The sequence below is a fragment of the Egretta garzetta genome, unplaced genomic scaffold, assembly GCF_000687185.1.
Source record: "Egretta garzetta isolate BGI_Z169 unplaced genomic scaffold, ASM68718v1 scaffold474, whole genome shotgun sequence".
Taxonomy (NCBI): Eukaryota; Metazoa; Chordata; class Aves; order Pelecaniformes; family Ardeidae; genus Egretta; species Egretta garzetta.
The window spans coordinates 1,701,180-1,716,292 of NW_009259524.1; the positions used below are offsets into that span (position 1 = coordinate 1,701,180).

Sequence of the window (15,113 nt, forward strand, 5' to 3'; positions counted from 1 at the left end):
CTTTGAATGGTCCTACATATGACTGAGTTTCCTTCATAGTTACATTTTTACCAACACTTAACAGACTGAGCTTCTTTAGCACTATATAAGAAATTTGTAGTGAAATAAACGGGTTAAAACTGAGAAATCCTGCAGTTCATTCAATTCAATTCTGCACAACAAGTGCAGAAACACACAGTTGGTCAGACATAAGATCTGATCATCAGACGTGCAAAAACTATTTGCACCAGTGCACTGTGTATTTATGAGGCTGTAAGGAACTTACCTGCCACAAAGATTTCAATCCGCATTTTTACTCTTCTGAACAACATATCATTGTCAGTTCAATTACCAAACCAAAGTGTTGGATATTTTTTCCCCCAAATCCTGAATATCAGGTATTCCACAGAATCAAACCTCTGGAGGAACTACTTTCTAAAGCCAAAGTTGGACTCAGACCAGAAATTTTTAAGTGGTGCTTTATGGTCACATCAGATTTTCTAGAACTTTCAGGATGTCAAAAGAATCATCTTTTGCCCAAAATCTAATAAGAAAAAGTGTCCCATCAGTGATGTTCCATGCATTATATTCATAAACTTCAAGCAGCTACCCAACCTTCTTGAGCAATTTTTTACTTGACTCCGGCAAAAACAACCTAAGGCTGAATGAAAACTACATTCCCACCCCTTGCTCCATCTTGTTAATGCTACAGAGAGGATGAACAGATTTTTGGCCCATCATCTGCTACCTCAAAGTAAATTCCTTTCCAGGCTGTGCTCAGCCACTTGAATACTTACTCTGCGTGTCTAATTAAACCATGTTTGTCAGTTGATTAGCCAGCTGATATGGAAGTGAAATGTCTAAATTTCAACCCTGTGTTGGCAAATGGCCATAAGTAGAAGCTTCAGCAAGCGAGTTTACTTGTTTTTACCACATCCATGTACATAAAGTAATTGAAGAACCAAGTTTGGTAAACACAAAAAGGATTACATAATGTCATTTTCAATTGATTTGCTGACAGATGTTACAGATACTCCTCCACCTTGTAATTGGAATTTTCTTCAAAATCTGTTTAAAATTTAAATTTAAGCTACCCAGTCACAAGCACAGTTAGCCCTGCTACAGTCAGTTTAATTTTTTTTTAGGATGGTCATTACTTGTTTATAACTGCAACTGCAGAGAGCAACAAAGAAAACTGACTTTGCAAGTTGTTTTAAGATCACTGAGAAAACCATTATCCAATATAAACTACGCCCAGAATAAGGCATATTCAGCATTAGAAGTATCCATTTCATGTGGATAGAAAGAAAGAGCCGAGGAGGAGATCTATTTTGCAATTCTCAAATAAAAAGCATTTAAACACTATGTGACTTGAAATACTGTACCTCACACACTTATGTAGAAATAAATTTCAAATGACATGCAAGAAATCTCTCATTTATTAAACAATTTCCATTGTGATCAGATGTACTACATACATACACTTATATACCTTACTAAAAGTGCCATCTGGCCAATTCCATAGGGACATCATTGGGATATCTACAGTAAATACCTGGTTTTACAGGCAGTCTTTTCAGGAATGTGCAGAATTTACGTTTAGCTTTTTCCAGTCATGGAAAATACTTAGTTGTGAAAAATATTTCACATCAACTTGGAACTTCATTAAATTAATATAGTCAATATAATACTCTATATTAGTATAATAATACAATACTAAAATACCATTCCCTCTTCAAAACTGTGGCAGATGCTACTAAAAAACTTTCATTCCCTCTTTCCCCAAACCAGTCGCACTTCAGGAGGATGATGATATCACAATATTCAATAATGGCTATAACCTATCTATTAACATATGTGCTATGAACTCCAACACAGTATCATGTAACTTCATTTAACTGCTTGTCAAATTGATTTGATGCTTTTTATTGCCACTTCTGCAGCCACTAAGGCTACTAACATTTAAACCTCTTTAAGATCCTTGAGAATTTGACATACTTCAGTCTGAGTTCTTTGATGCACTATTTAATATTCAGCTAAATAACTCACCTAGCTTGCTGTTTAAGGGTTATTAAATATTTTACAGAACTATCAAATTTGTGAACATTTCCATATGTGAGTGCCTCTCAGTATTTAAATAGTGCTAGTGGTTTCAGAAAAAATAAAGGATACTGCAACTTTAAAAAATAATATACAGATTTGAATTTGTTACACACCTTTGGAGCCCATTATCTGAGCAACCTCATGCTGAAACATTAATCCCAATCAAATCATAACTTACACCGTATATAGGATAAAAAGAATATTACACAGGGGGAGGCCCATATTCAGCTGCTATCTGTTCACTGTATCTTTTTGTCTACACAATGTTAGGACAACATTTCTCCCTTGTAAATGATCTGGTAGATATGCTGAAGGCAGTCAATATTTTGCCACAAAGCTTTTAAAATTAACTGTGTTAGCTTCCTTACATAAATACATCAATTTATATCACAAAATATTTATCTGCAATCAAATCATTCAACAGAAGGTCTGATACACGGGAGGAAGAGTGGGTGTTTTAAACAATCAGTAACATTCATGTTAATCATCTCCCCGTGTGTAATAGTCTCAGAAGAATAAGAATGGAAATCCAGCCCTGGGGTTTCTTACCTTAAATCTAAGCAACCACTTAATGCATAAATGGAGCAAATAAAAGAGGTAAGGAAAAAAAGCATTGAAAGGTTAGTTGGAACTTCAGGATATGAAAAGAAAGGAAAAAGAAAGAAAAAAGTTAAGCATTCAGCATTAACAAAATAATGTATCAGTAGATCATAGAAAGAGTGGTTAAAGCAGAATGTGTCATGAACAAAAGATTTTCAAGCTGAATCTTTTAATATACATTCACCACAAAGCCTTTAGACTAACACCTTAAAATTAATCCTCAAATGTTTGTACACTGTTTACTCAAGTTCGTGCAGTGCTAACAAAAAGTCAGCTTCTTTCAGAATAGACCATGAGATCTAGATGGACTAATTGCAGAGACTAATTTATTTGAACTGTCAAAGAATAGCCTTATCAATACCCTGAGCTCATTTGTTATACGCATTAGCATATTTACAACTAGCTGAAACTAGCCTCTAGAATATTAAGCTAATATATGCTCTTTCCTAGACAATGCTGTTAGTTAAATCTTAACCTGATGCTATGAGATGTCTTGAACAACGATCAAATCATTATGTCTTGAAGAAGTACAGCACTCTATATGGATACTGCACCACATATCAGTATTTTCTAAACTATATATTAAGACATTAACCAATAGTGAAATCTTATTTTAAACCCTAAGTGCTAGCTTTTTGACATTTAAGTCCTACATCTTACTGGCACAATACCATGTATCTTCTTTCCCTGTAATAATTTTTACAAAAATACTAGTGAATATTATTTGACCTGTTTTCAGTTCAGCTAATCTAAACTTATCATTACGTTTCTTACACTTTTTGTAACACTGAACATTAAATATGCAGAGTCTCAACAGTGGAGCTTCCAGAGTGACTACTCAGTTTCATCCATTTAGATTCATAGAGACCCTAACATATTAAAAAAGAAACATAATCTGATTTACTAGAAAATCTCCTCTCTTTGAGTTTAAAGTCCCATGGATCTACCAACCAAAAGAGTCTCTGCTTCACACAGCTACACTGGAAAACCAGGTTCCCCTGTACTGCCAGAGTGGCCAGTTATCGTAGAGGGTCCATGAACTGAGACTTCTTCCTCAGCAGCATTGCCTGATAATTTCAGTGCCTTAATACACACCACTTTGAATGGATCAAACTTTCTTTTTTTTTCATCGTCTTGACTAAAGAACTCTTTGGAGGGACTTGGAGGGAACAGATTGGAAGACCTTGTAATTCAGGAAGTATTTGAGAAAATTGAAAGCAAGTCTCTTTCAGACAAAATGTTCTTTAGATTTTTGCAGCATTGTAGCCTCAGGGAGGAAAGATGAGGAGGGACTGCTGGAATGATATAATGGCACTTAAATTCTCTCTCACCTACTAAGAAACCATATTGTAGAGCACCTTTTCCTGAAGATGGTATCCATTGATGCTTTGAATTTCTGAATGGAAGGAGTAAGTGCTCAAGTGCCTATAATTACTTCTCTAAACATGGCATACTGGATTACTTGGCCAAGGATGCTCCCTTTTCCTTCTGTATTATTCTCTGTCCAGTTTGCCATCTTTCTCAGGGGTTGCAATGAATGCTTGCTGCATTAGCTCTTTGATTGCACTGATAATGCATAATTCTGGCCCAAGTACTAGAGGGGAAGCCCTATAGCAGAAAAAGCAGAAAGCAGACAAAGAATGCAGACTGAGGTGCCCTGATGCTAACTGAAACGTTAATGCTATTTATCCAATAACTCCATCTGAATACTCATTTGAAGGGAAAAATACCATAGCTCAAGCAATAAAGAGCTACAAATAGGCAAATTTAAAGCTCCTACCCTTTTTTTTCTCTTTGTTCTCCAGCCAGAAATCTAGTAAACTAATCTGCAGTTACTCAAGCAGAACAGGTTCATAAGCACAACTGGCCACTTTCTCCACATCAGCAAGAAAGTGGTTCTTTCTTCTGTGCTGAACACAGGATTAACCTGATTGGAACAGATCTATGGATCTTAAGGATAGCATGATGTCAAGTTCTCTGCTCACAAGTACACAATACTTTTTCATTTTCTAGATAAATATAGTACATTGTAAATATCATTTGTAAGATGTTTCAAGCATATCACAAGCATAACAAATGGATGCAAATACAGATTTGAGTCATCATCCATTTGATGAACTACGTTCTTTCAGAAGAACGTAATTCATTGCATCACAGTGAGTATGATTCTGCTACATTGAGGTAAGTGGGATACCAATTATAATGGTTTAGAGCCAGAGTGCTCAGTGTTCTCAGTGCAGAGCAATTAAACACTATTCTTTAATGAGTTATAAAATAATCTCATTAAAACAAAAGTGATCATTACAATATTAGCAACAGTAATTCTACAGGTTAATATGCTCCATCCATATCCAGAAGGAGTTCTGCTGACCTGCATAAATTCAAAATTTGTAGGAACTGGCAGTAGATTTTAACACAAGACTGATAATAATTTTGTGGTCAAAACTGTAGCTATTAATGCTGGTGTTTTTTGTTTGGTTTGGTTTTCCAAATCAAGCTTAAAGAGCCACTTGTCTTTTTAAAATCTGTTTAGAGTTACAAACTGAGGTTGAATCTTTTGGCAAAAATGGGGAAAAAAGACTTTTTGTTAACGAATAGGATATTGAGAAGACCTTGATTAAACTTGCTTGGGAAAGATATTTAAATAGCACTGTTCAGATTTGAATGTTAAGGGTTTGGTTAAGCAACCTATTGCCATTTAAACAACTTACCCAAACAGTTCAAACTGAACAACATAGATAACCTAAAGCCGTTAGGTGTCAAGCAAAAGAAATTCTGGTGTACTTTGACTGGAAGAAGCATCTTACCTTACTGCTATTTAGCACATTTACAGATTTGTTAGTTTGTCATGTAAAAATGACACCACTTCTGTGTTATTTACCTTTCTTCTCCTGGAACTTTAACACTGTCAGTGTTCTCATTTCCGTATTTGTTTTCCTGGCAGCACAAGTTAACAATGAGCTCACACCTGCTGAGACTGTGTTTACATTCAGGACGTGCTTTTAAAAAAAAATGCATTATCTAATCTCACATATGACATTACTGCTGTCATGTACACTGACCTAACACTTGCGTACAACAGCCACCAGTTGTGTCTCAGTCTGATCTTTGCCCTGAAATTCCTCCTTTTTTCCTACTCTAAAAGGGAGAACCAGCTGGCTTCAAACTTGGCAGCAATATTCCCATGCTGAAACACCATAAGGCACAAAAGTTGTAGAGAGATCACTTTAACAAAGCACATCACAGGATATGGGTATAACTGATGCTGACAGAAAGAAGAAAAGGGAGCACATAATACTTCTATGTAAACCCTTTCTTCGGTGAGCTTCAGAGTAAACCAGGGGCAATTACAGCTGGATCATACTTTGTGGTGCTAGTTCAGGCAGAAAAGTGATGGTCGTTAGCCTTTCAGTCCTCAGGTATATCCCTGGCAACTGATTCAAACAATAATAGCAGCATCACACAAGTAGGTATTCAGAAGTGAGACCCACAGTCCAGAATATCCTCAGATATAAGATTCAGTGGGTTTGCAAGGTTTAGAAACACTGGGGCCAGGGAACAGGAAGGTGCAACTGCAAATTGGACAGGACTCCTCTTATGTTTATAGACACACTAGCCAGGCAAGGAGAAACTGGTATATTACCACGAAAAGCATCAGGTTATTTTGAAAATATACAAAGACAATGTATTTGCAGTTTGGCTGTTTTAACAATATCACCTACCTTCACTCCATGTCCAATATCATCTAGAATTGTATAATCAATAGGTTTCCTGATGTAGCGAACTGGTCGCTCCAAGTTAGCTGGTGCAATGATTTTGTGAGTTCTTGAGGTGTTTTTGTTTGTAGTCAAGATACCAATTTCTCTTCTAGCAACTTTCTCTTTGTGAATGTCCACCGTCTACAAAAGACGCAGTGTATTTACTAACAGTGGTATGCATTTGAATACAGAGTCAGTATAAAAAAAAACTTGAATCAGTTCCAACGTTTTGAAGATCTCTGTATACTGTGCCAAACATATCACTACATATACTTGATCACACCATCTTGGTTCAATTTACTGTTGAACTTGCCACCTCTAAACCCACACTAATAGCCATCAGTTCTTTGGGTTTTCTGTTACTCTCATGCTCTACAGTTCAGCAAAATTCCTTCTGCTTTCTATTCTTAGTAGTTCCCATTAATTTACTGATACTGTTTTATACGATTCTGTCAATTAGCCTTTTTAATTTTACAATTGTTCTCTAAGCTTGTCTTTGGAACAGTCTCCAACTAGATGAAGTGTAAGGATACCTGAAAAACAAACCATAAGGAGGTTTTCTTACACTGTAAAACAGTTTGCTAAACTAGGACTGGTAGTTATATGATAGAATAAAATTTCACTCAGACAAATCGACAAGGTATTTCAGTCATTACAAATCACCCATCACAAAGCAATGATTAGATTTTAGAAGGTGCTCAGTACTGATTTATGCACAATGAAGCCAGTGCCTTCACTTAGAATGCCTAAGGCCAACACTGAAAATCCCTCCCTCCATGTATTACAATGAGTACCACAGGAGAATCTCATAGTATAAGACAAAGCCCTGCTGAAAAGTCATTGCCTCAAAACATGTACTTAAATCTTGTTTGGTAACAAGACTAGGAAAAAGTTACCAAAAAGTCTATCTGCATCTCCCAGGAAAAGAAAATCTCTTAAATCATAGTGCACAGGGTTGTTTGCATCATTTAAAACAAAAATAATTCCTTGGTCACAAAACAGCTTTCCTTACAAGAAATTTGCCTGAGTTATGAACAAACATTTTAGCTACAGGATAAAAAAAAGTAAGAAAACAGCCAGAATCACCCCCATTAGGATTTCTAAACATTCATAGGATTTCTTGTTACCACTTCAGTGATTATGAATGGTACCAGAAAGACTTCTCACAGCTAGGGGAGAGGCTCTGTAGTAACTAAGGAACAGGTACAAATGACAACTCATTTTCATAACATACATCTTATAAATTTTACTTTTTGCTACTGGTATCAAAACAAGCAAAATGGAACATGTATTACCTTGCACAATCATCACAACCAAAAATTGCAAAAAAACCAAAAAAAAAGCACTTCCAAGAAGTTGTTTCTTCTCATTCTTTCCAAAGAATAATTTCCACAAATACCAGATGCATTACATGGAAGCTTAAATTACGATCTATCAAGATTACCTAGTATTTGCCAGCAATCTATTTTCAAAATCTTGCAACTTTGCTAAAATTAAGCACTGAATACAGCTTTGTCATGTACATTTCTGCCACCTCTAGTACCACCTGCCTAGAACTGTAAGGTTTCTGCTAAAGCTGCAGAGCTATTTCTTAAAACAAAGCGGCAAAAAATAGATTATTCAAGGTCAAAATATGTTGACAACCCTTCTCTTTGGAAAGCTTGAGCTCATTGAGCATGATTCGAAATTTAGTAGGGGTAGTTAAATTATCTGGGACACATCCTCCATTACCCTCACAAAAACCCACCCAGATTTGGCCCATATATAAACTTGGCAGAAATTCACGGTTCATAGAAGCTTAACAGAAACACATATATTTCTACAACTACTTAACAATTAACCACCCTCCAACCAATTTTGCCAAAGTCCTTGCTGAAGCTCTCGGTGATGACTGGGTCTACATACTATCCCCCAATACAACAGAGCAAATCAGATCTTCGCAGCTCTTACAAGATTATTGATTGTACAAGCACCAATGCAAACAGAGCACATAAACACGTTCCAGGCCAGAGTACCAAAAGTGTACCATTCTGCATCAGGGTAAAATTCAATGTTTTATCTTCCATCACAGGTTTTTATCCCTTATCTGTGCCAGACCTTTGCTTTTGCAGCACAGTAGAAGGAGAAGTTCTGGCACAAGCAGCAGCCACACCAAAGAGATAGTCTACAGAATCTTCACCTCATCTGTTGAGGAGTTAGAAAGCACATACTTTCTTGATAAGCTAACAGTATGCGATTGCAAAAACTTGGAGAACAGTCTCATGTTTAATACCACTGAAGGATTCCATCTCTATGATTATCTCAGACTTCATCTGTGATCTAGACATGTCACTAGAGAATTGCAGAAACATTACACTGACTCTTGTATGTTCTTTGTCTCACAGGCCTCTGATGCCATTTGCTAGACTGTTAAACAACTTCAGCTGCAATAGCAGCTGTACCTCAAATGCTGTATGATGTTTCAAATGTACTGAAACATCAAAATCTTATGGGTCTGAATCTGGTCGTTCAAAACTAGTTTATGCCTTGGACACTACACTCTTTAGTGCACTATTGGAAAGATGATTTCTTCCCTTCTCTGCATTTCAAGTGCTTGATCTCTGCAACGTTAAAGATTTTTATTTTAGTATTTTCTTATATCTGTAAGTGCAATGTGAGCAGAGATATTTAATGCACATGTTATTGTAGTGGTGGTATCTTGGCACTGTGGAAACTTGTTTCTATGAATGACAAGTGTGGTTTTTTAATTATTCATAGGAGTTGTGAGTACAACCAATTTCCTTAAGGACTATGGTGATCAGTGAGGCATGACTACAGTAACAAACAATGAAATGCATAAAACCTAATTAAAACCTGAAGCTCATCTAATGTGAATTCTCTTCACAATGATTCAGAACATTTCTTTTACCATTAATAGCTATGGAACAACTAAGAGTATAAAAATTGTGTGTAATTCTGGTATGTACTCCTAAAATTGTATTGAAAAGCATTTTGCTGGCAGATTTTTCAAAAATTTCATTTTCTTGCTTAGTAGACTACTGGAGTCATAAGATCTTAAGACACCTATAAAACAGCAGAAAGGAACACTGAAGTATTTGATTAGTAGAGAAAGAAACAAAGATTAACTTGCTACTGAAGAAAATGAAAACATTTATCCTCAACACACAGGTAATTATTGCCGCCAGTACTAGCATCAATCCCTTAAGCGACACAGGAGAATGCTAGCAGAATGTTTATTCAGCAGTTCAGAAACTTCTACTGAGAAGTTTTTGGGGTTAGAGCTGGACTAACAAAACACCTGGCTTGGAAAGCCTGTTAGGAAAAGCAGATGGGATACACTGTGCCCTTCTATAACTCAAAGCACTTTCGAACAAGAAATTTCAGACTCCTGACAGCTTTACTACACATTTTTCCCCCGCCCCATACCTCTATCACCTTTGGCAAAAGCTTTTAAATGACATTTTGTTAGAGGTTAGGTTCATTACTATCATCTTTTCCTTTGCTTTCCAAGATGCCTGCAATAAGGCAAGGGATAGCTTAAAGGGGGGGAAAAAAGTATAAACTACTGCATTTTTTTCTATTAAGAATTTTTTGGCCATTTTGAAACATCAAGTTTCCATACTAAATGCAATTAAAACAGCCTCAAGAACTGCAAAGATTAAAACAGAAAAAACATTAAATCATTTCTGGGATTCCAAAGTTAACACTATTTATCACATCACTTAATGTCACTGACCTCAGAGTTTTCAGAAGTATCCTCTTCTACCTGTAAGTGAAATTTCTTGAAGTATTACATTAGCACTTGTGCTGGTTTTGGCTGGGGTACAGTTAATTTTCTTCATAGTAGCTAGTATGGGGCTACATTTTGGATTTGTGCTGGTAACAGTCTGGATAACACAGGGCTGGTTTTGTTACTGCTGAGCAGGGCTTACACGGAGTCAAGGCCTTTTCTGCTTCTCACCCCACCCCACCAGCGAGGAGGCTGGGGGGGCACAAGAAGCTGGGAGGGGGCACAGCCAGGACAGCTGACCCTACCTGACCAAAGGGATGTCCCACACCATAGGACGTCACGCTCAGCATATAAAGCTGGAGGAAGGTTGGCTGGGGGAGCAATGCTCGGGGACTGGCTGGGCATCGGTCAGTTGGTGGTGAGCAACTGTTTTCATTTGAATCACTTCTCTTTCTTGGGTTTTATATCTCTCTCTCTGTTATTTTCCTTTTCATTACAATTCATTATTATTATTATTATTATTATTATTTCAATTATTAAGCTGTTTTGTATCTAAACCCACAAGTTTTCTCAGTTTACCCTTCTGATTCTCTCCCCACAACCTGCTGAGGGGGAGTAAGCAAGCAGCTGTGTGGTGCTTAGTTGCTGGGGTTAAACCACAACAGCACTCTGAAAGTCTAAGCTGTAGTGAAATTTCAGAAATAAAGTCTCCAGAAGCCTTGATTTTTGTCTCTTCTAAAAATACTCTAATTTAAATTTATCAATTTATTGTCAGTCTGTTAGTAGTCTGGGCTTTTAAAATTCAGTCTAAAAAATCTTAGAAAACATTGCTGAAATACAGTGTTTCTGGGCTTTTATTTTTAATCTAATTTGATAGAATTTAAACAAACTAATTGCAAATTACCTTTAAGACTGGATTAATTTTGACATGTTAGAAACGTGACGTTGATTGCTTCAGCTCAAGTTGTACGTAATTTATACACAAAGAAAGAGGTAATAATGATACAAAAATGCTGAAAAGCTACTTGCTTCATAAATGGGTAATATATACTGTGGAAAATTAGACTTGCATTACCATTTTTGAAAGAGTTTGGCTATTCTTGTAACTTGCAACAGTAAGACAACTGAAAATGGTCACGAGCCTTTATTTACCTATCAATGGAAGGTCCAAGTGAACTGCCCTGAAGAGATGAGCCAGCTCACACATGTTGCGACAGTTCAGTGAAGCAACACATGCTGACTATAGAGGTGTTCCAAGTCTGCAGTCTATTCAATACAGACTCTCACAGCCAGTATCATGGGAGTCAGATTCCGTAAGAAGAGGATGAAGCAGATTTCCCCACCATGCAGTGCCATTGGAGATAAATCATCACTATCACTCATCTTTGTGATAATACTGCTTTTTTATATAATTAGTAGCAGAGAAGAGTTTTAAAGATGGCCTTGCTAACTAAGAGTATTCTATAACTAAACCTGAAAAAATAATTCTCATCATACAAATATTAAAACCTGAAAATCTGCCAGATTAATTTAAAGAATTTGGATGTTAGCAACTATTCACTTGAAAACTTTAATACAATTTTTTTGACATGTATAAATATCTACACAGATGATCTGCATTTAGGATTTAAATTTTCAGCCAAATATGAAACACTACATATCATCTAGTTCTGGACAAGGTTCAAGAAGGCAAATAAGAATAGATTCACCAGCTTTCAGACCAAATCAAAGTAACCCCAAATTTTAAACCAATAGGATTTAATCATTTGCACAAAAATAGTTTCAATGGTAACAATTTCCTTATTCAGGACCTATATATATAATCTGAAAAACCACAAATGATTATCAGCTTCCTTTTCAGCTCTTTGATTAAGTTGGCATTTAGAAGGAAACATAGAAAGTTATATAAATGGCCATTCTATCAATGAACAGGGAGCTAGAATATTTTATCTTCTGAAGTTAATCACATCTCTTCCCATTTGAGCTACACTTGAACAAAACAAGCACTTTTGAAAAAGTTTTCTTGCTACGAGCCAAATGATTTTGCTCCATTCTTTGGAGAACATGTGGAATTCCAAATCAGAATCAAAAGCAGGATTATACATCCAGGTATCATAATGCATTAGTGTTTTCTAAACTTAAATATCAGTAACTACTGATCAAAGCATTAATGCAATGATGCACTACGAGCACATGGTAATTACCAACCTGTTTTCTCTTCTATGTTACTGACATAATTTCAAGTCAGACTGACTGAAATCATAATCTGGCAATGAGGTATTATACCATGAGGCATTTTAAGTGGTACTAGAAACAGTCCACTAAACTTTACTCCCAACATAAAAAAGACCAAGGAAGTCCTCTGCAGGTTAGGCTTGTTCCAGGAGAAGTATAATCAAATTTTCTGAAAAGAAATTATTTATGATACAGAAACTGTGACAAAATAAATTCATTTTTTAAAGAAAAATAACCACTGAAATTAAGACAGATAATATAACCATCTACAACACTGGTATCATGGCGTGAAGCCATTTCTGAACATACTGAATTCAACTTAATAAAGTTCCTTGGATCAACACATTTTGGGTATGTAACATTCAAAATTCAAATACTGTCTGCTCCTCTGATATTATTTCTTCCACAAAGATTTGGGGAGCATCCTACATATGGATAATGCAGACTCAAAAAAACCAAACCAACAAAAAAAAAAAACAAAACACCCCAAACCCAACCCAAAAAACCAAAACTAAAGCCATCCTCAATTTTACCCAAAACTATAAAAGACTATGAATCTTGGCAAATACATCCTCATTAGGTGTTGGGCACTGGTAATTTAGTGCTCCCATTTTAAATAACTAACCATTTTGTATAAATGACAATGACAATCTAACATAGCATCTCAATCTGAATAAATCTTAGCTTCTCAGAAGGCAAAAATGTAAAATGCTATGGCCCTTTCCCCAAAAGCTACTTTACAGAAACTGTGTGATAAAATGAACTTTCCACATCTATAAAATGCAAAATCCACCGAACTCTGAATATTTTTATCCATATACTCTCTTTTGCGTCAGGCTCTCAAATAGCTGAAATACTTGTCAGCTAGCACTAGCTTGTCAAGCACCACATACATAAACACACAAGCACACACACACACATATTTATGCACAGAGGCATACACACACATGTACAGCATGTATACAGCACATATATAGGTGCACGCACACACACACACAGAGTAATTTGTGACATTTTCTGTGGAAAAAAATGAATTTAAGCGTTCATGGATTAACAAGAAGCATGTAGCAGAAGAAATCAAACTTCAGCTTATTTTTGAGGATGCAGTTGCATGAGAAGCAATAATAACTGAAGCAATCTAATAGTGTATTACTACCAGAAAGGAAAATCCTCCCCACTCCCTCCTTTGCACCTGCTCTGGAATTCATCTGACCCCTCAGTGAGCCAATTCAGCCCATTAAACTAGCATAAAATTATTCACTACTTCTGCTGGTTCAAACCTTTACTAGCTTAGCAACCTTTTCAGCCACAGCAAGTTAACAGATCAGCTCAATCTTTTTATTTCCTACCTTACACAGCTCCTACTGTCAGATGTCTTTCTAAATACCACAATATTCTTTATTTTCATTTACGACATTATCACAGGGAGATCAAGAAACCCTAGCAGCCAAAATATATTGGTCAAACAAGACATAAAACATTCCGTAAGGATGCCAACCAACTCTCCAGTAACAGAAAAACAGAAAGTGCTGTATCATTGCTCTTAATTTTTCTTTTAATCCATCATTGACATGTAAACCTCCAATAAACCTATCATCTACACTCAGCCCATTCTGGCAGTCAAAATTCTTTCAACAGTGTGGTGATGGGACATGGGTTTCTGATAACAGTAGTTTTGTTTACTGCTGCTCAGAAAAACTGCAAACAATGGTAGGAGTTCTGCAGCCATACACAAGCTTGAAACATGAATTTTGCCTTCTGTTCATGTCATTGCAAAGTACATTTTATTAAGAAAAGCCAGGAGCAAACTATTTTTGTCATCTTTGCTTTTGTCACTAGATGCCAGTGTTATAGCAACAGGAAAAGTAAAAAGAAGACAAGTATTGTTTTCCACCATCCACTTCATATTTCTTTCTTTTAAGTGCCTGTAGACAGTAAATACCAAGTACAGTAAGTCACTAAATATGAGTTGGAAAGCTTAATCTGCCCCTTAAGTTAATATTCTGATTCCTCCATTAGTGATTTTTCTTTGCTTTTCACTTATGCAGAATGGACCAATAAACTGGCAAACAATACATTTAATCTCTTATCCTATGTAAAATGCTCACACTAACATATATATACAATCATATAATGAGATGCATTCCCAGAATAAATATGAAAAGAAATGCATCCTTCTGTTTTAAATGCGACTATTTTTCTCATTCACAAAATGTCAGGTGAGAGTTTCACTTGTGTAATTTCAAGAATAAAGAGGGGAGAAAAAAAAAAAATCAGGAAAAAGTCTCACTTGTGAAATATGGTTGATTGAAGATTCCATGCGTCGAAGTTGGGATGCCTGGATATCCAGCATTTGGAGAACATTGTTGGCCAAAGTGTTGATCAGATAGGCTACACTTGCTAATGACTGCGTTGTGTAGGCTTTGGTTTCTTCCAGGGCTCGTTGCTTATCTGCTGACTAAAAGTAGAAACAAAAGGTTTATTTAGTAAAGTGTCTCACACAAAGACCCTTGGAATTAACTCCTTTTGCCTGTCTTTAAAGGACAAGGAATTATAAAAGTCAAATTAATTTTACATCAAAGTTACCATTTTTCCTCCTTTCCATTCATTCCACAAAAGACACTTTGCATTTTAAGAGTTTCTATACTTTATAGAAGGAATTAAGCTAGTATACAAAAGGGTCATCTTTTCTTTAAATACTTAAAGTG

General features: G+C 36.1%; 1 protein-coding gene across 4 annotated transcripts in view; it reads right to left on the minus strand.

The window, feature by feature from the left end:
- ABI2 (abl interactor 2) overlaps positions 1-14,867 on the minus strand; it is a 34,905-nt gene extending 20,038 nt beyond the window's left edge. For 2 of the 4 annotated variants that reach the window (XM_035893024.1, XM_009637489.2), the window contains exons 1-2: positions 14,696-14,867; positions 6,405-6,581 (exon numbers count right to left, since the gene is read on the minus strand). In XM_035893024.1, the coding sequence (XP_035748917.1) occupies positions 6,405-6,581; positions 14,696-14,758 (240 nt within the window). In that variant the 5' untranslated portion in view covers positions 14,759-14,867. The remainder of the gene's footprint in view (positions 1-6,404; positions 6,582-14,695) is intronic. The other 2 variants (XM_035893025.1, XM_035893026.1) reach the window with 2 other exon arrangements.
- Positions 14,868-15,113: the final 246 nt, after the last annotated feature.